The sequence below is a fragment of the Melozone crissalis genome, unplaced genomic scaffold (genome assembly GCF_028551555.1).
Source record: "Melozone crissalis strain CALT ecotype California unplaced genomic scaffold, PUWL_Pcris_2 ptg000108l_1, whole genome shotgun sequence".
Classification (NCBI taxonomy): domain Eukaryota; kingdom Metazoa; phylum Chordata; class Aves; order Passeriformes; family Passerellidae; genus Melozone; species Melozone crissalis.
The window spans coordinates 87,559-106,729 of record NW_026535885.1 but is presented as its reverse complement, the minus strand read 5'-3'; the positions used below and the strand labels follow the sequence as shown (position 1 = coordinate 106,729).

The 19,171-nt window shown below is 56.9% G+C and overlaps 1 protein-coding gene across 2 annotated transcripts; it reads right to left on the bottom strand.

The window, feature by feature from the left end:
• Positions 1 to 9: 9 nt before the first annotated feature.
• ASAP3 (ArfGAP with SH3 domain, ankyrin repeat and PH domain 3) lies at positions 10 to 18,206 on the bottom strand. 2 transcript variants are annotated; one of them, XM_054292242.1, is made up of 26 exons: positions 18,006 to 18,206; positions 14,170 to 14,242; positions 13,662 to 13,807; positions 12,104 to 12,178; positions 11,930 to 11,979; positions 11,542 to 11,668; positions 9,446 to 9,531; positions 8,602 to 8,677; positions 8,392 to 8,478; positions 8,035 to 8,144; positions 7,733 to 7,802; positions 7,111 to 7,198; positions 6,557 to 6,605; positions 6,274 to 6,461; positions 6,021 to 6,154; positions 5,524 to 5,618; positions 5,080 to 5,260; positions 4,665 to 4,750; positions 4,442 to 4,557; positions 4,285 to 4,352; positions 4,005 to 4,112; positions 3,647 to 3,890; positions 3,286 to 3,559; positions 2,651 to 2,795; positions 2,381 to 2,503; positions 10 to 168 (listed from the first exon to the last, which is right to left on the bottom strand). In XM_054292242.1, exons 1-26 carry the CDS (start codon positions 18,126 to 18,128, stop codon positions 31 to 33), a joined length of 3,060 nt encoding a protein of 1,019 aa, XP_054148217.1. In that variant the 5' UTR covers positions 18,129 to 18,206; the 3' UTR covers positions 10 to 30. The 2 variants fall into 2 exon arrangements, with proteins under 2 accessions (XP_054148217.1, XP_054148218.1); XM_054292243.1 differs by lacking the exon at positions 10 to 168 and adding an exon at positions 1,401 to 2,112.
• Positions 18,207 to 19,171: the final 965 nt, after the last annotated feature.

The window sequence follows — 19,171 nt, the reverse complement described above, 5'->3', positions numbered from 1 at the left end:
TGAGCACATGCCCCGAGGAGCTCAGCCACCTTACCGTGCTTTTCCTGGCCACCATCTTATCCAATTTTTTGGCAATCCGGACCAGCTCCTCAGCGGGCCCCATGGCGGGGGCTCCAGTGGAGCAGGACACTGGCTGTGGACACAGCTAGGCACTGCTGACATGGGGTCCTGGGCAGCGGGGTGGGAGGGAGCAGAGAGGAGGGGAAAAGGGGGAAAGGGACAGGAAGGGAAGAGAGAGAAAGCAGAAAGGAGGTGGGGCTGTCCCAGCCAGTTATAAACTCCTGCCAGGACAGCAAAATAGCACGGGGGAGGGCTAAATATAGTCGAGAGCCACGGCTGCAGGAGCGGAGGAGGCGTGCGCTGAGGCGCTCGCGGCCGTGGGGAGCCTGGGCAGGCACAGGGCCCAGGATGGGGCTCGGCCATCGGCATGGCTGAGGCAGGGAATCCTCAGGGGCACGGGTACAGTGTGCCGCAGGCTCTGTTTTTCCCAAAGCTGACCCAGCAGGGAGAGCCCTGGGGGAATAATCTTTATACTCCATGCATTGGAATGTTCCAATATATGTGGAATTCCACTATACAGGAATAGTTCTTATACTGGAGTACTCCACATATTGGAGTATTTTGGTACTGAGAATACCCCATCCCTGGAAATGTCCAAGGTCAGGATGGACAGGCTTGGAGCAACCCGCCTGGTCTAGAGGAAGGTGTCCCCCCTACATTGGGGTGGACGGAACGATCTTTAAGGCCCCTTCCAACATTCCGTGATTGTGCGATAACAAATGACACGCTGCAGTCTTTGAAGCACAGCATAGATGAGAGCCAGAGCCAGTTGATAGTGTGCCAGCCTGGGGCAGGAGCAGGAGCCCCTCAGGCCTGGCTGGACAGGCAGCAATACAGGGCACAAGCCACCGGGATTTGTAGGTGGCAACAACCTTGCCATCCTTGCTTGTCCCTGCTCCAGCACGCACATGGGGGGGCTGTAGTATAAGCATCCTGCTCTGGATCCATGTCCCAGCCTAGCCCCACATGGCTGCCCCCAAGGGTGATCACAGATGCCAGGGACTGGGAGCCTTGGGAACACATCAGCAGCATCACCATGTTGGGGATGGCAGGGGAGGGGTTGTACCCCCCAACACACTCCCAGGTGCTTAAAAAATGATGGTTTATTAGAAATCAGACAAAAAGACTTTAAAAAAGACTCTTTTTGAGATGAAGCATCTGACACAGAAATGAGAAGGGTACAGTGAGGGGGTATGGAGGCAGGTGGCTCCCAGGGGACACTGCTACAGACGTATGCTGGTCCTAGAAAAAGTTGCAAAACCCCCTCTGAGACCCCCTCCCCTCCCCCCCCCCCCACCCTAGGGAAGGGGCAGTGATCCAGCATCCACCCCATATGAGGGACATGGGGCAGGGGCTCTGTGGTAGCACCTGAAACATCCCCTGCCCTCCAAATCAAGGAATGGCATTTTGCTTCCAGTTTTGGAGAAGCTTTGCAGCATCCCTGAACTCCACCAGTCCAGGCAGCTCCCAGAACCTGGGGTGGGGGATGGACACAAAAAAAAAAAACCCTCTCCTATTTCTTGCCCATCCCAAAGGCTTCACAGTTGGGGTACAGAAGGAGGCTGGTGGTCCATGGCTGCCCCCAGGATGAAGCTTCATGACTACCTGGCAGAGGGTAGGGGATACCAAATACAGCTCCCCCATCCCAAATTCCTTGCAGAGAAGGAAGAAGAAAACCCAAGTGATGGGCAGAGACCAAGGGAATGACAGAAGAGCGGCGGGAGCAGGGGCTGGCACAGAAACTTCAGCCCACCAGTGCAGCAAGCATGTCCATTCTCTGCTCCTCAGCCCCCCACTGCTGCCATCCATGGACGGTTTTCCCAGTGCAGGGGATCTCAGGGCCCCCTTGGAGGGCAGTGGTCTCATGCCAGGATCCTGGGCACATGTCCCTTTGACCTGGCTCTACCAAGCCCCTAGCAGGGAGCTGGCTCTACTCCCAGTCAATGGGACAGTGACAAATGGGCCACCCCCACACGGTCAGTCTTGCAAGAGGTGGACGAAGCTGGCAGGGAAGACCCCAGTACGGGAGCCATCACCCTCGATGAAGCCAACCTGGGGGTGCAGAAAGAGAGTTCAGGGGAGTGCAAGTCTTATCTTGAGATATCAGCCCCAGAACTTCTTCCCTGCTCAATTCCAACAGGCATTTAGAGAGGCAAAGCTGTGGTGACACATCAGTGGAGCACTCCTAGCCCTCCTTCATGCATACATGGGGCAGAAATTCCCCATCTGTGCCCCCCCAGAAAAACTCAGCCTCCTTCAGAAAAGAACTGGAGGGGGGAAAGGACCAGGACCAGCAGCTGCCCATGCCATGCTGACTCACCCAGATCTGCTCGTCCTCCTCCCGTGTCACCACGATGACCTCCCCCTTGGAGAAGGTCAGCTCTCGTGCCTTGTCTCCCTTGCAGTCAGCCACTGCCTTTACTCGCTTCTGCCTCCCCTTGGCCTGAAATGGGATCAAAAGGGGGTGACATACCCCCCGAAGCCATCCAAAAGGTGGCAACAGGGATAGGACCCCCTGATCACTCCATCTGCCACCCCAGGATAAGAGGAGCCGGGACACTTGGGGATGCAGAGGAGGATTTGCACCTACCGGAGCAAATCTTCTGGGCATGGGCACAGGGGGCAGCTTGCTGACAGAAGGGTCCTCAGGGCCACCAGGGCTCTGGGGGGACCCAGCTGACCCCATTTTGCCCACCATGCCACCAATGCGCCGGTACGAGCGGGTGCTCTCTGAGCTGTGGGTGACAGTGGGAACAGTGTCATCCCCCCATCTGCTGTTGCCTTCCCCCACCCTGTTCTCCATCCTGTGAGGTCTCAGGGAGGTCAGGGCTTCCCCTATGGGACCTGGATCTCACCCACAGCCCCCTTGATGCTGATGAAAAGGGTCCCCAGGACCCAAACTCCCTCAAATGAGGCCATCCCACCACATTTTCCCAAAGGAGAGAAAAAATACATATGATAACTGGCAGAGGATCTTGGTGTCCTCCCAAATAATCTGCATCATTGTCTCCAAGGACAACCCAGCATCCCCATAGCTGCCCTTGTCTCCTCCTGCATCCCAGGGTCACCATCAGCTTCTTTGGAGATCCCAGAGGGTGGGGACCCTTTTGCTTCACAGCAATTCTCCATGCCCATGGGGGTCGCAGAGGTTGAAGTTCACCCACCAGCACCATACAACGATCTCCCAAAACCAAGTGCAACCCCAGTCTGGAGCAGGGTCCCTACCCAAACCTGACAGGGGGGATGTCAGGGACTGTGCTGCCTGGCAGGGGCTGTGTGGGTGGGGGACTCAGCTCTGGCCCCCGCCGACTGCTGCTCGTGTCCGTCTCGGAGCGGGTTTCCCAGTAGGCGGCCCACTGGCTCTCGGTGGGGCTGCGGGTGCTGGGAGTGCCATCCAGGGCACCCGTGCTGCTGGCACAGGGCAGGCTGTGTGGTGCTGCTGCCTCCGCTGGCCCAGAGAAGTGGGGCTCCGATGCCTGCCGGGGCAGTTCAGGGCGCTCTGGGGGGACACACGCAATGGGGAGAACAAACTTGGTCTCTGGGGGAAGGCACAGCCCCACCATGATGACCTCCTCCTCCAACTCACCGGTGGGGCTGTGGCTGGGTTTGGGGCGAGAGCTGCCCCGCGTAGGGTTTTTGAGGGGCAGTGGCGGGGGGATCTCCTCGCTGTGAGCCCGGCGGGGCGCAGTGCGCGAGGGCACCAGGATGCTCTCGTAGGTCTTGTTGGTGATGTCCATCCCCATGCAGCTCCAGCGGGTCTGGGGGCAGGCAGGCAGCGGGCTGGCGGCCAGTGGTGATGTGCCCTTGAAGGAGCGCTGGAGGGGGCTCACCTGGGGGTACACACACAGCTCCAGGGATGTCCCACGGCCACCAGCCCCCCAAAAGGGTGTGCACTCCCACAGCTCCCTTACTGGGGATGTGGAGGCCCCACCATCCCACAGTACCTTCTCCTCCAGCTCATCCTCACTGTCATAGGGCAACTCTGATAGGGGCTCCCAGTCATAGTCCACATGGATCTGCAGAGATAGCTTCCCTGCCTGCGCCTGCTCCAGCTGCCAGAGGGATAGGGCAGGTCAGGGGGATCTCAGGATGGGGCAGCCCACAGGGGTCTCGGCACTGGAGGGACACGTTCCAAAAGCCCCCCACCTTCGTGCCAGTCCTCCTCAGGCACTTGATCCCTTCTCCCCACTCTGAGCTTCTCCCCCATTCCTCCATCCCACCTACCAGCTCCTCACACTCGCTGTGCTTCAGCCTCCTCGCCACATCCAGAGCTGTCTCGCCTGCCGCATTCACTGCCCAAGGGATAAAAGGGGGACAAATCCAATTTGCAGCCTTACCACTCCCACCAAAGAACACCAAAACCTCTGTCCCAAGCTTATACCTGTGGTGAAGGTGGCTTTCCCTTTCAGGAGCAGCTTGAGGCAGTTGGGCTGGTTATAGAGTGCACCGTAGTGCAAGGCCGTGTTCCCATTCTGTGTCACTCGGTCCAGTGTTCCCCTGTGCAGGGCCAAGAGCAGGAAAGTCAAGGCTTTGATACAAGCACCCTGTACATTCCTCCCGTGAGAGAGAGGGGCAGGGAACACTGGGAGCCCTTGGGGACGCACCCATTCTGGACGATGAAGTCCACCAAGGGAAGGGATGATCTGTCGGCATGGCGTACGGCCATGTGCAGCGGCAGCTCGCCTGCATCCTGCCAAGAGATGGGAGGGAGAGATGACCCTGAGAGTGCTCATCTTTCCTCAGGAAAAAGTGAAAAGTACTGGATCCAAGAATGCTCATCTTCCCCCCTGAATGAAGGGAAAAGGAGTGCTGGACACATGTATGCTCATCTCCCAAGATATGGAAGGGAGAGGAGAGCTGGCCTCAACAATACTTCATCTCCTGTGTGTAGGAGAAAAGAAAGCTGGACCTAAGGATGCTCACCTTCCAACCAGCATATCCCTTCCCAAAGCCCAAGGCAACCCAGAGAACAGCCACCCAGAGAGGGAAAATCCATTCCCTGTTGGGTGCAGGCCTCACCTGACCCTCAGGGCTGGCCAGGGGCTTGGTCAGGTCATGCCCCTCGGCAAAGGCCTTGAGCAGGGCCAGGAGGTCACGGGCTTGAATGGCTTCCCAGAGGCCGTGGGGGTTGTCCTGGCTGCTTTTCTGCACGTAGCGTCGCTCCATGTACTTGGCCATGATGTATTCCTTGCGCGCAGCCCTGCCGGAAGGGGGGCTTGGATGGGCATGGAGATGGGCTGCGGAGCCCTGTGCTCCTGCCTCCTCCGGAAGCCTCAGGATCAAGGGTAAGTCTCCAAAGAGGTGCAGATCCCCAACCATAATCCAGCAATGACACCAGGATGCCTCATCCCAGGGCTGTCTTAGATGGGCAGAGGCAGCAAGGGGACAAGAACAGGGCACACACCATGCACTCCTTTTCCTTCTCCTCCTCTTCTTCCCAGCACACCCAAGTCCCTGACTCACATATCACTGCTGGCTGAAGGCTTGGGACAGTCCTGTGTGGGTAGTGCGGCCTCCATGATCTCATTGAAACGAGTGTTCCCAATGCTAACAGCCAGCTAGGGAGAGAGGAGAACAGAGGGACATAAACCCTCCTGGTCACACTCACCCTGTTCCAGCCAGATCCCATCCCGGAAGGAAGGAATCCATAGGATCCATCCAGGGCTTTCCCAGAGCAGCATCTTTGCCAGGATGATGCTCTCTTATGGCAGTGGAAATCTATTTTAGGAGGGAGAAAATCCTGGGGAGCTGCCAGCAGCCCCCTGCTTAGCAAACAGCTTTGCAGAGCCCCCCCTGCCCACTGCGCTGGGGAAACTGAGGCAAGTTTGCAAGCCCTGGAGCAAACTGGGGACAGATGGGATGGAGAAGAAGAAATTAACCCTGTGTCACAGGAGGTTTGGGACACACAGAGGGTGGTTCCCAAGGTGCCAGGAGATCTCAGGGCTCAGAAAGCAGCTTACCAGCAGCTCAGAGGTGCTGAGAACATCCAGAGTGAGGGACTGGATGCGGGAATAATGCACACCCAGCTCCCGATGGATGCCAGAGCACTCGATGCACGTCAGGATGCCAAGGTTGGTAGAGAGCCACGTGGGATCTGCAGTGGGAGTGGCGCAGGGCTCAGCGGCATGCCCAGCCCCCAAAGATGCTGCAACCCCCATGAGCCCTGACTCACACCCAGGGCAGGGGGACACCCCAGGCCCTGACATACCATACCTGGGGCACCGCAGTCACAACACTGCTTGTTTCCTGGCATGTTCTTCACCTCACTGATAACCAGCCTGGTGAGCTCCTGCATGCCACCGTCCACCCCGGTGCCTGCTGCCACCCCGCCACTGCCCCCATCCCCCTTGAAGGCATTGCTCAGGGCTTCATCCTTGCTGTTCTGCAGCACTGAGACCCACCTGGGCAGGAGGGAGGAGGGAGGGGGAAGAGGAGGATGAGGAAGGCAGAGCAGGATCTGGCACATCAAGGAGGAGGGATGGGCTGTGGCACTTACACAACACACTCTTGCTCATCCTCTGCTTGGAAGTGATATGTCCTGTTGTCTGTAGGGATGGGGAGAAAAGAGAGAAGGTGAAAGGAGAGAAGCTGTGTCTGCCACATCCCTTGAATTGTTTAAGCTTGGACAGGGCTTGGAGCAATCTGGTCTAGTGGAAGATAGCTCTGCCCACGGTGCGGGGGTGGAACAAAACAGTCTTTAAGGCTACTTCCAACCTAAACCATTCTAGGATTCTGTGGTCGAGGGATGCTGAGGAATAAGCTGCAATCTCTTCAAAGGAGCTGCTTAATTACAAATCAAATCACTGCACATCACTCTCCCATCACCTGAGCCCTGTCACAATCTCTTTTTGTCTCAGCTTTCTAGCACTCACTGGATTGGTCCTTCATCTGTAAAGACAGCCAGGAAGACACCCAGAGCCAGATTAAAGAGGGTGACACTGTGTTTCAGAGGGAAAACCCACTCCAAAAAGGGAAAGGTCCCACCAAAGCCTCCACCTCCAGGTCAAACACCTCACACCCCAGTCACTGCACCTCATCCCAGGTACTCACGTGTCACCAGGTCAAAGCATTTTTTCTCCTCGGCATGGGGCCGCACCTGGCAGGTGAGGAGGTTCAGCTTCACAGGGGGACGGTTTATCTGCAGGGTGAGAGGACCGAGGTGGGTTAAAGGACCAGGAATGAATGGGATGGGCATCACCATCTCCAGTGGCAACTGTGGTGGTACAACCACCACCACAGATGGTTTGTCTCGGGATAACCATGCAAATCAGACCCTGTCTGACTCATTTCAGAAGAACAGGAACCCTTTGCAGAAGAACACGGCTCCAAGAGGGGCCTCTGCCCCTCCTGCAGTTTCCAGCCTCCACCGCCAGGGGGCAGCCCTTTCCGCCCAACCAGCCCGTCCCCTTGGGTTCGTCTGGACCCGCATTGTCCGTCTGTCTGTCCCCGCCAGGATCACCTCCTCTCCCATGGACAGACACGGGGCACCACCCTGGGACCCCTGTCAGATACAGGGGACTTTCTTTGAACTGTCCAGTCTCATCCTGCATTGATTTTTAAGCCAGGCAGATTTGTGATCAGTTTTGGCAAAATTAAACCTGAAATCCAATGTACATTAAGCCCCAAAGGGTGCACAAAAAAGGGTCAGGTCTGCAGCCCCCACGCTCCCCACCGTGCTGTGGGAGATGGTCAGGCAGCCATACTTCACACCACACTTCCTCTTCTGCCACACTTTGCGGATCCTGAGAAGAAGGAAGAGGAGGAGTGAGGATTGCACAGCTGCAATCACCCACATCCACATCCCAAACCAGCCATGGCAGAGGCCTGATGGGAGTTCTGGACATGGGGTTATGCTTTCTCTAACTCATAGAATACTAAATGTCCTGTGAGCTGGATTTCAGCTCTAGACCTCCCACGAGCACTGACAATATCAGGATGAAGCCAAGAGCTCTCCGGGATAACACTCATCCTCACCCATCACTCTTCTTGTACAGGAATCCTGACTTCTCTGTCCCGTACTGCTTGTTGCCTTGGTGCTGATGGATACTGTAGCCACTGCCAGAGTTCTTCCTGTTCAAGTTTTCCTGAAAAAAAGACAATAAAAACGCAAAGTGAGAGGCACAGAGGCGGCTGCTGCCCCAGGTGACCTTGTCCTTACGGGGGTGCAGCGTGTCTAGAAGATGCCAGACAGCCCCATGCCCTCCCAGCATCCAAATGTCTCCAGGTCCCTGGAGAAGTTAATCCAGCTCCCCTCTCCCAAACTAACCCCAGCGTACCCAGCAGCTCCCAATGCTCCTTCCCAGCTCTTCCCTGCCCATCCTGCGGTCTCACCTCCTTGTTCTCCAGCTGCAGGATGTTGCGGAGGGAATCACGGGTCTGCGTGAGCTGCTTCACCTCCTCCTCCTGTGCTTGGCGCAGCTGCGGAGGCAGCAGCTGCCCTCAGGGCTGCCCCGAGCACAGGCGCTGGCCGGGGCTGGCACGGGGATGGGCGCATCGCGGGGGACAGGCTGAGGGCACTGCATGGCAGCGTGAAGGCCTTACCGCGTGCAGGGACATGGCGAGCTTCTCAATGAAGGGGTAGAGATTCTGGGCAGCCTTCCAGCCGTCTTGGAAGAAACTGGGTGTTTGTTGAGGGTGATTAAGATGCACATGGGGAAGATGGAGGAAAAAAGAGGGTTTTTAGAGAAATTGTGGCAGGAGATCATGGCGATCCCCTCCCTGGTACTTGCTTTGTGGCTCCCTGGCTACGGGGAGCTGGAGAGAGCCCAGCAAAGGCCAAGCCTAGCCCATGGATTTTGGATACCCCAAATATTTGGGAGGTCTGGCATGCAGGATTGGCCTCTTGTTTAATCCCAGCTCAATTCACTGGGGAGCAGTGCTGCCAAAAGCCACATTCTGGGGGGTCCCTGGGTCACAGTCCCAGTCAAAGACATGCTTTTGACCACCACGGCAGTCTCAAACTGCCTCAGTTTCCCCACTTGAGAGCTGGAGGAGATGATGACTCCCACACACTGCTATTCCAGCCTCACGGAGCAACGGGAAAGGCAAGGGGATGTTGATCCTCACTCCAAACACTCTTGTTACAAGCCCCATGGCTAAAGCCAGAGCTGCTCAGCTGAGCTCATCCCTGGAAATCAATCCAGAAACCAAATAATCAGATACATCTCAAGCCAATGCCCCTCCCACTGCCCCATGGACACGTTTACAGCTTCTCAAAACAACAAAGCACATTTCAACTCCCCAGAGAAAACTGAGAAGTGATGGGCTCCGCACAGTATCTCCACTAACAGCTTTATGGCTCTGGGATGGGAGCAGAAGACCCCAGACCCTCAGGGGACCACCCAAGGGTGACAATCAGCCCCATCTTGACCCAAGTGGCACCTACTTGTGCTGAGCATGGAAAAACTTGATGAGGCTCTGCAGGAAATCTGGTCCCTGCTTCATCTGAGATTCTCTGGCTTTTAGCAGGTACTGGAGGGGGAATAAACACCTGGTTAGGTGACAGAGACAAGGACCAGCTGAGAATATCCCAGAGGAAAGAGCAAGAGCCTGCCTAGCCCTTGATTCCCTTCCCAGCACAGGGAGGAAGGTTAAAACAATGGCTGGGTTTCAGGAAGTCAAATCATGATGTTGGATTTGAAGGCAGCTCGCTGGGGACCACCCTCAAAAACCTGGCTCTGGAAGTCCTCCAAGACATGGAAAGTTCAAGGACTGAGGCAGGCCTCCAGGCTTTCCAGCCAAGCATGCTTCTCCCACTGCTCATTACTTCTGGAGTTAATAAATAACCAAAACTCAAGGCTACTTGTGAAGGAAAGAAAAAACACAACAAAAAAGGCCAAATGTTTTTTAAGATATGGCCCTTTTATTCCCAAAAAATCAGATTCCAAGAAGTGAGCACCTGCAGCACACCAGCACTGGAGGTCTGCTGGGGTGCCTCGTGGGATGGGGAATTTCAGCTTTATGCATCAAACCCATCCATCAGCTGCAAGCAGGGAAAGAAACACACTGACTCTAGCTCACCCTAAGTGAAAGAAGGAGGGGAAGAGATTTTCCCCCTGCAAGCTCCTCTCCAGCTGCTGGAATGGTTTCGAATGGGGAGTGAGGGGAGGGGGAGACAGCCCTGATCAGTGCAGGGGCTTTCCAGGGTGAGACAGAGCTCCTGGAATGGAGCCTCCCCATGCCCCAGGCACTGCAGACACCCTGAGGGGTCACGGGACTGGGCACGGCTGTTGAAGTGCTCCATGACAGCTGGAGAGGCCAAGTCAATGTCAGGGAGCACGTCCCACATAGAAAAGGCCACGTGCACCCAGCTCCTGTGGGATGTCCCTGCCCTGCCACCCACATCCCACGGTGACAGTGGCAGCAGAGCATCCCAGGCAGCGGTGGCTGGGACCTGTGAACAAAGGGATGCTCCCAGCAGCCCTGGGCCCATGTCCAACTGCTCCCACAGCCCTGAGGGTGTGAAATGGCCCACAATGAGCAGACACCACCACCCCATGGAGTGAAACAGGACCCTGAAAGTAGCAAAACCCACTTTCCAATAAACCTATGTGCATCATATGGGCCCCCAGCCCCCCAGAAGAACTGCCCTCCCATTTCCAGGGCCAATGCTGGCAGCTCTCATGCATGCAGAAACACGGGTGCACATGCCCTGCTCCAGCTCCCGCCTCTCCATGTGCTGTTATTTATCCCACAGTGGAGCTATTCAAGGGAGTGACTCATCTGGCCGGGTCCCAGCTCCAAGGCAGGCACAGCCTCCTACCCACAACCCCTGTTCTTTGCTGGGCAGGCATGGGGCGGCACCTCAGGAACATGGGAGATCTCTGGGACAACCCATGGCAGACTTGTTTCTTGCTCTGCCACCCTCCAAGTCTATGGGGCTGCTGAGTGTCTGGAGCCAGGACACTTGGGCTCCTCATTGCTGCAGGGCTTTGAAATTCAGTCTTCTTCATTTATTCCCATCTGACCTCTTGAGCATGGACTGCAAGGACCCAGAATTGACAAGGATCTGGGGTGACTTGTGACCTCCTTCACCAAAGCCAGGAGCAGTTTTGAGGATAGGCAAAAACCACAAAGGCAACCTCACGGCCGTTAGCCAAAAAGCTTACTTTTTACCCAAATGTCACCCAAGGAAGGGTAGGAGTGGGGCTGGGGGGACATGGAAGGAACCCCCAGGCCACCCTCTTGGGGCACCATGGGTGCCATTTGGAGCTGCATCCCACAGGGACCTCAGTAGGGGGATGGGATGGGATGGCACGGCATGGCATGGCATGGAGATTCCCGAGCTGGGACCATGCTGGGGCACAGGGAGAAGGGGACGGACAAGGGTCCCCCACAGCACACAGGTGGGGCTGCTTTGGTGTCAGATACTGGGAGAGGCTCTGATGTCCCTGCACAGCTTCTAGCAGAGAGGTCCCCCGTGCCCCCTGGGACTCTGTTCCTGGGGGTAAAAGTCCCCAATCCCCTTGGCACAGCCCCCACCTCACACATGTGGAGCTGCAAGAGCTGCCGCTCCTTCTGCATGTCCTCGGCCACCTCCGCTGCTGCTGGCTCCGCCTGGATGACCCCGGCCACGCGGGCTCGTTCCTTCTCCTTCTCCATCTTTCCCCTGTGGAATGGGATGAAGGTGGGCTGGGGACATCCCTGCTCTGAGGGATGTCCCATGCAGGAGGCTGCAGTGGGGATGGGATAAGGAGAAACATCTCCAGGCCCTCTCCAGCCCCTCTCCCTTTCCCCTTTGGGAAAAGCCGGACCAGAACCCTCTCCATGACAGACCAGCACCATCGGTGCCTCGCTCCAGTCCAGGGACAAAACACCTTTGTGCAGAGTGGGATTAGGTAGATTTTGCCAGAGGCAGCATGCTACTTACACTTTGGTCTCATAATCCTTCCAGGCCTTTTCAATCTGCTTCTTTGAATCCTGTGGCAAAGGAAAAAGGGGGTGGCAGCAGTCAGGGAAAGCAAAAGAGTCGGTGGCACTAAATGGGCCAAGAGGTCTCACTGCAGAATGTCACCAAATGAGTGACCTTGGGGACAGGACTTACCAGGCGGCCATCCTTCAGCTGCCCCTTCAACAGGCTGTCCAGGGGGAAGGACACGATGTTATTCAGGTTCTGCACCTGCAGAAGGTAGACATAGGGCCACCCCATGGTGAGGGAAGTCAGGGAGCTGGAGCCCCAGGTCTTCCCCGGTGCCAGGGACCTCCCCCCAACTCTGTCACTGCCCCAGGAAGGGTTAAAGAGGCTGGAAGGGTGGCTGAATCCAGGATCCTGGCAGAGGGCACGCCGGGGCTTGTTGGAACTGGCTGCAAGATGTCTGACGAATGTGGCCCTTCCCACAAACCACACCAGCAGCACAGCTGCCAAAAACAAAGCTGTCTTCCCCCACTGACACCTCATCCCTGTCCCCAGCAACCAGCAGCACGACCAGCCCCTCCACGGTCCTGTGATACAAAGAGCTCACCCATGTCAAAGGGGCTTCCCAAAATGCCTCCCTTTTCCGGGATCTGGGGATAGCAGTGCAGCCACTACTACCCCTACCAGTGCTGTGCAGGGGTCTGTGGTGGGGACATGGGAGCCCGCTGCTGTCCTGGCCTCCCTCCATGCAGCCCACGGAGCAGCACCCCATTTTAGAGCTGTGAGAGAAGCTCCAGCACCCACATGGGACTTCCCCAGTGTATCCAGATTTCTTTTAAAGGGTTTTGGTCCTCTGCAGCACCTGATGAGAAACCCAGCCCCAGGGCACAGGACCACCCCCAAACCAGGGGTAATGGGGTACTCCAGGGAGACTCTAGGAGGGGAAACAGCTTTTTGGATCTGGTTTTGGCACAGAACTCACTCAGCATCATTTGGGGCAGGAGGTGGGGACCCTCAGAACTGGTCCAACTCCTCCATCAGGACAGTTCTGCAGAGCTCTACTGGAGCACAGGAGTCCAGCAGGCTATGACAGCCAGGATGGGGAAGGGGAGGAGGAGGGAGGCCCAGATTGGGGTAACTGGGAGAGGAACACACAAAAAATCTGAAATTCTTGCTGGGGGAAGGGCAGCAGAAATCAATTTCCTCTTTAAGCAGAGCCAGGGGCCAAAAACACCCTTTGGAGAGGGGGATTTGAAAGTGAACAGAGAGGGGGTGACATGGGACCCCCCCCCCCCAGGGATTTGCTGCTGGGCATGCACGAACCCAGCTCCATTCAGGACCTGAGTTTTCCATCGGAGCCATTCCTGGCCCGGCTCACAGCCGCCTCTGCCTGCTCCCCATGGCCCCACTGTGCAGCCCAGCATGGCTTTGATTTACTCTTGGCAAGCGAGATCAGAAATGCAATTGATGTGAGAAAAAAACAGAAAGCAAGGAAAAAGGGAAAAATGAAAATAGCAGCCCCAGCTTCCCATTAGATCCCAGTGTCAATGGCCCCAGGGAGCTGGGAATGAGCTATAAATCCAGTAACGAGGGTATCAGATGGTCTGAGAGCACTGGGAATGTGTCCCTGAGCCCAAGGTAGGAGGTAGGGATTGCTGCATGTGGTGGAGGGCAGCTAAATTGGAAGGAGGGGAGCTGCACTGGTTGGTGGGGGATTCCAAATCCAAGTGGATGTGGGACAGCTCACCAGGTTCTTGAAGAGCGCAGTGACCTCACGGGTGAAGACCGCCAGGTTTAGGAAGCCGGTAGAGAGCTCATGGTTGTTCTGGGAGAGGTGGCTGTTGCCAAAGTTCTCCAGGGCCTCACTGTACTGTTCTTCATTCTCCACGTGGGCTGTATGGAGAGACACCAAAGAGGGACATGCGGTGACCCTGCAGCACCCAACACATTAGGGGCACACCATCTCTCCATCCCCTTCTAACAGAGCTGGCCCAATCCTAATGCAGGACAGCAGCAGTGCCACAGAAAACCTCCTTAAGGTTCTCAATTTTTCCTTTTCATATATATTTCAGACAGTTTTTTGCATCTAAGCAAATGATCAGGTCACATCATGTGGTTCCATCAGCAGCTAGCATCCACCTCCTTACTTTCTTTGGGTTTGCCCGGTGTGACCATTGCTGGTGGAGGATGGGGCTATCACACACCCACAGCCCCATGCTCTGGGAATGCCCATCATCTCCCTAAGCCCAACTCACTGAGCCCGGAGATGTGAATAGCTTTCATATATTTCCTGATCCTCTGGAGCACAGCTTGGTCCCCATCCAGGCTCTGCAATAGCAAAGAGAGAAAACAAATGGAGCTCATTAGCCAAGCATGGCTGCCACTCCCCCAGCCCAGCTGGCCCTTGGAAAGGCTGCAACTCTACTGTGCAGATGTGTGGGGTGCGATCCAAGCTCCCAGGGCTGGGAAAGGAGCTGGAGGCATCCTGGGATGCTGGAACCACAGCATCCAGCCGGTCTCCTGCCAGGACTGTGGTCCCAATAGCTTTGCTGCCAGGCAGGGCTTTGGCTGGCTACAGAGAGGAGGGTTTGAGCAAGACAGTAGGAGGAGGTAAGAGGCTCTTTGGATCCCAGCAGCTTCTATTAAGCATGGAAAGCTTAATAGAAAGCCAGCCTCGCTGGCTCTTGCAGGGACTGTTTCAACCAAGGAGGAGTTGAAGCATCATGTATCACATAAGCCCATCCCCATGGCTCAGAACCAGGCGAGATGTGTGAGGGTGCTCAGCTCTCACAGGACCCACGTCCTGCTGATGGGCACCTAAATCCCATAAACCCTTATGCTGATTGTGTGCTAAACCACAACAATCCCACAATGAGCAATGTGGCTTTCCAAACCCCCCAGCTCATGCATGATCTTGCCCCACGGTCCCCAGCACCATGAGTCCCCCTGCAACCCCATCACCCAGATCCTGCTCTGGTTTGCAGCTCTCCCCATCCTCCCATCTCTTCCTATCTGTATAGCTCTGATTTGCCCCCTAAGCACCACAACAAATTCAACCCCACCAAGCCCTGTGACAAACTCACCCCACTCAACCCAAGTGCAAGGGGCTGTGGTGCTGCCAGCACAAGCATCTGAGCACACGCTGGCCCCAGCATCAGGAAAGGGTTAAGGGTGGCTTGGCTGCAGGTACCAGAGCCATGATAACAGGCTGGAAATATTTAGAGGGCGTGAACAGCAGAAAGGGCAGGGATGAAACCTCGGAGGAATTACAATAAAGAGGCTCTCTCTGCTTGAGCTCTGTTGAAGGTTTTCGGGCTGATGTCAAGGCTGATTTCCTGACAGCAGGGTCAGCCCAGCTTCAGCACTGCTCTCTTTGTCAGATGGGATGCTGCCAGGATGAACTGGCTTGGAGCAGACTGGGACTGAGGTGATAGCCAAAGCCCCTGCTCAGGAGTCTTGCAATGCATCTACAGAGGGGAGAATGTTGGGGTGCACCAAAGCGCCTCATGGCCCATCTCTGCGTCACATCCAGGTGCACCAAACTCTCCAGAGCAGAGATATTCCCTGCCTCTGGGGGAACTCGGGGCTGGATGCCTGGATGCTCCAGGCTTGCAAACCTGGCAGAGTCTTAGGAAGGGGAAACTGAGGTAGCATGAGATGCTTTGGAAGCATCACTGGGAAAATGTGGGAAGACGCTCCTTTCAAGTGTCCAGGATGGAGCAGCTCATCCTGGTGCCAGCTCACAGGTGCTGGATGCAGAATGCAGGGCTGGTGCAGAGCAGGGATTATCCAGGGAAGGACACAAGGGCTTTCAGGAAGGGATCTGTGCATCTACCAGTGGGCACAGGCAAGCAGAGACAAGTATTTGGGTGGTTAAGAGAGGGAATCACTGTATAGTGCTGCTGGCACCTGCAGGCAGCACTGGCATCCCCAGTGTACCAGACTGGCTGCTAGGAACACAGTCCTTGGCTGCTCAGGAGTGGAGGAGCAGAGATGTCTGGAGCCCCCGATGGCATCCATCATCCCCCAGGCCCAGCTCGAGAGCTTCTGGTCAGGGGGCAGCTGAGGACATCGGCATAACAGGGATGTCAGCAGGAGGAATTCCCCATGGGATGGAGAAAGGGATGAATGCACACCTGCACCACAGCTAGCTGGGCTCGCAGCCGAGGGACCTCAGGCAGGATGCTCAATGGAGGCCATTCTTCTCCCTCCTCCGCTGCTGCCGGCTCGTGCTACCCAGCGAAGGAGCCGCCACGGGTGCCAGAGCCAGGGTGCCAAGCTGTCAGGCCAGGAGCAGTATGTGGCACTGCCCTGGGGGACAGGGCGACATCAGCCTCTGCCACGTCACCCTGCCCTAGCCCAGAGGTGCCCAGTCCCCTCTGATGTGCACACAGCACCAACCACCAAGGGCTGGATTCAGCCTTCCAAGCCCACTCCAGAGACCTCAGGCTCTGTCTCTGCAGCAGCCCCAGGGATCCTGAAGTCCCACAGACCCCAGGGAGAGGACCCTCTTTAATCCCAGGAAGTAAACTGAGGCACAAAGTAGCTCTGGGCAATATCAGGATGTCTCCTTAGTGTTGAGTAGCAATCTCCAGTCCTCTCCCTGCTCGCTCCTGCCCCTGATTTGAGAACAGCTCCTATCTTGGGTGCAGGTGGCCATGCTTTGTCCCAGGGTCCTGGTGGGATGTAGCCATCCCTTCCCATTCAGCAGTCACTGGAGTTTGACCAGCATCCTTCGCTCCCTCCTGCTCACCAAGCCACCTGCCAGTATTTGGGGTGGTGACAGGATGGATTATGGCTTGGTTTGGTCACAGAGCATCTCTCCCCTCCCGCAGTGATCCCCAAATCCACCACTGATTATCCCCCTTGCCTCATGCTATCACCATGTTGCAGCTCCAAAGATAGCAGGGAGCTGGTTTGCTCAGATTTCCCTTCTCCCCTCGTGCTAGGACCAGGGGCATGCCAAAGGTCTAGCAGGAGGTTGGCCTCCTCCCCAGACCCTCCAGTGGCATGGAGGGTTCAGCCCTGTGCCCTCCATGGCACATATGACACAGCAGTCACGATTCCCAGCTATCTCTCATGCTTGCTGGAGCTTTACTAAGCCAATCCCAGAGATTCCCTGTCATTCCCGAGGGACGCATCTCTCCCCATCCCTGCATCCCTAACCACAGCCTCTCCAAGCAGCCAAACAAAAATCCTGCTGTTCCCTCCTGGCTAGAGCTGCCTCCTCCTTCCCCACTGGGAAGAGGATCCATGACAGTGACCAGCATGTGCTGACGGAGACCAAGATGCCACATGGTGTGTTCCCAGATCGCCAGGCATGGGACACCCATCCCACTGCCCCCAGGTATTCCACCAGCCCTGGCACTGGGGGCCCCCCCACTCCCTGCCAGCTCTGGCTCTCCTTCAAAGTCATTCCTTAGCTAAGAGGAGTTGGCAAAAGCCACAGGACCAGCTGGAAACTGCCTTTATTCCAGGCGGGAGGAGGATGAAGGCAACCCATTACCTTCACCCTTCCCAAAAAGGCTGCCGATGACTTTGGGGGAGGTTGAAAATACTCCCCAAGGAAGAGACACCCCCCCCCCCCCCGCCAGCGACACCACATCCCATCGGGGCTGGCTCCAGTACAAGAGCTCGATAGTGGATAGAAATGTGGGGCTGATTCTCTGAGGGCATGTCCTGGTCCCTGGGAGAGGTAGGTGGGGATGCTCTGGCCCTACAAATAAGGAAACAGGCCGCCCTGGCCTCGGGGTGATGGGGGATATGTCCTGGCCTCGTGAGGGGGGCACTTGGAGCTTTAAAGAAGCCTTTGCTCATTTCGACAGGCTTAGCTCCCCATAAAAGTACGATGGGGCTGCTCGGGAGATACAAACGGCCCCCCCATCTGAGGGTCCCAAACCACGCATTCAGGATGACCAGCGTAGTCTCGGGATGAAAGGGTGGGCTCTAAAAAACAGAAGACCGAGGGAGGCGCAAGCATCAAGAGACTAGCACCTATTGGTGCGGAGGTGTTCCCAGGCGGGATGCGGGGAATGCTCCCAGGCGGGATGCGCAGTCTGACCCCCCGACCACAGCCCCCGGCCTCGCTCACCTCCTCCAGAGCCCCCACGGCCCCCCGGCACTTCTGCATCTTGGAGGCAAAGGCGGCGGCCGGGGAACCGAGGTCCTCGCTGGCAACGGCCAAGAAGTCGGCCACGCTGAGCTGCTCGGGCATGGTGCGGAGGGCACCGGGGGCTCCGCTCCTGCCCTGCGGAGCGCCCCAGGGTGCCGGCTCAGCCCGGCTCCGCGCCCCGCACCGCGAGCCCCGCGCCGCGCCTCCCTCCGCCCGCTCCCGCCCTCCGCCGTCACGCGGCGGCCCCGCCCATCCGCACGTTAAAGGCGAAGAGCAGCGGCGCTCCCCCGGAACTGCTCCAGTGACCCCAGTTCTGGGACGCAGGGGGTGCGGGGTTCCCCCGTGCTCTGGTGGCACGAAGAGAAAACCCTGCGGTTTTTCTTCTGGATCTGCACCCCCAGCCTTGCCTCGGCACCCGCCTTTCCCAGGCACCAGCGTCCCCCTAACGCCAACACCCCCCCTTTCCGAAGCACTCAGCAGCCACCTAACCCAAGCACCCAGGGACCCCAGCACCCATCTCCGCCCGGAACCCACCTCACCCCAGCACTCACCTCTCCCAGGCACCCCAGCAACCACCTCTGCCCATCTTGGTCGGAGATGGAGACACACAGTGATGGTTTAGGATTATGCCCAGTCCGCTCCAAACACCGGTTTAACTGGAGGTCACGCCCACCCTGCCCTTCCTAGGACCGTGAGGGTACAATCCTTGGACAGGGGATAACTACTGGAGCCTTTGGCTTTTTGTCCCGCTGGAGGCAACCTCTTTGTTCCCTCTCCCGTCCCTTCATTTGTCCCACCCCTCAATTGAAGTTGGTGTCCCATTCCTGTTTATTTGCTCTTCATGGAGGATGGGGAAGCCAGGGCACCTCAGGTGCAGGCAATTAGGTGGAACAGACACTGAGCAAATCCCACTGCAGGACTGGGGTTGTGGACAAACTGGAACAGAAAGGGGCAAAAAGCCTCACTGTGACTGGTTTGCCATTAGAGAGGCCAGCATGGGTGCAAGGGGGCTTTGCAGATCCCTCCCCATGCCCCTTGCACTGCTCACCCATGGTGAATCAGACCCTCGACGCTTTTACTGAGCTAGGAGAGGGGCTCAGTAAAACAGGTATGTGCCTACCCAGGACCAGCCCAAGTCCTCCTCT

Excerpts from the sequence above, each read along its gene's own strand:
- ASAP3 (XM_054292242.1), bottom strand. The coding sequence starts at position 18,128 with ATGCCCGAGCAGCTCAGCGTGGCCGACTTCTTGGCCGTTGCCAGCGAG. Across the intron at positions 5,619-6,020 it reads TCAGCACCTCTGAGCTGCTG|CTGGCTGTTAGCATTGGGAA; the intron begins GTAAGCTGCTTT and ends CTCTCTCCCTAG. Across the intron at positions 2,504-2,650 it reads TGCCCAGAAGATTTGCTCCG|GCCAAGGGGAGGCAGAAGCG; the intron begins GTAGGTGCAAAT and ends ATCCCATTTCAG.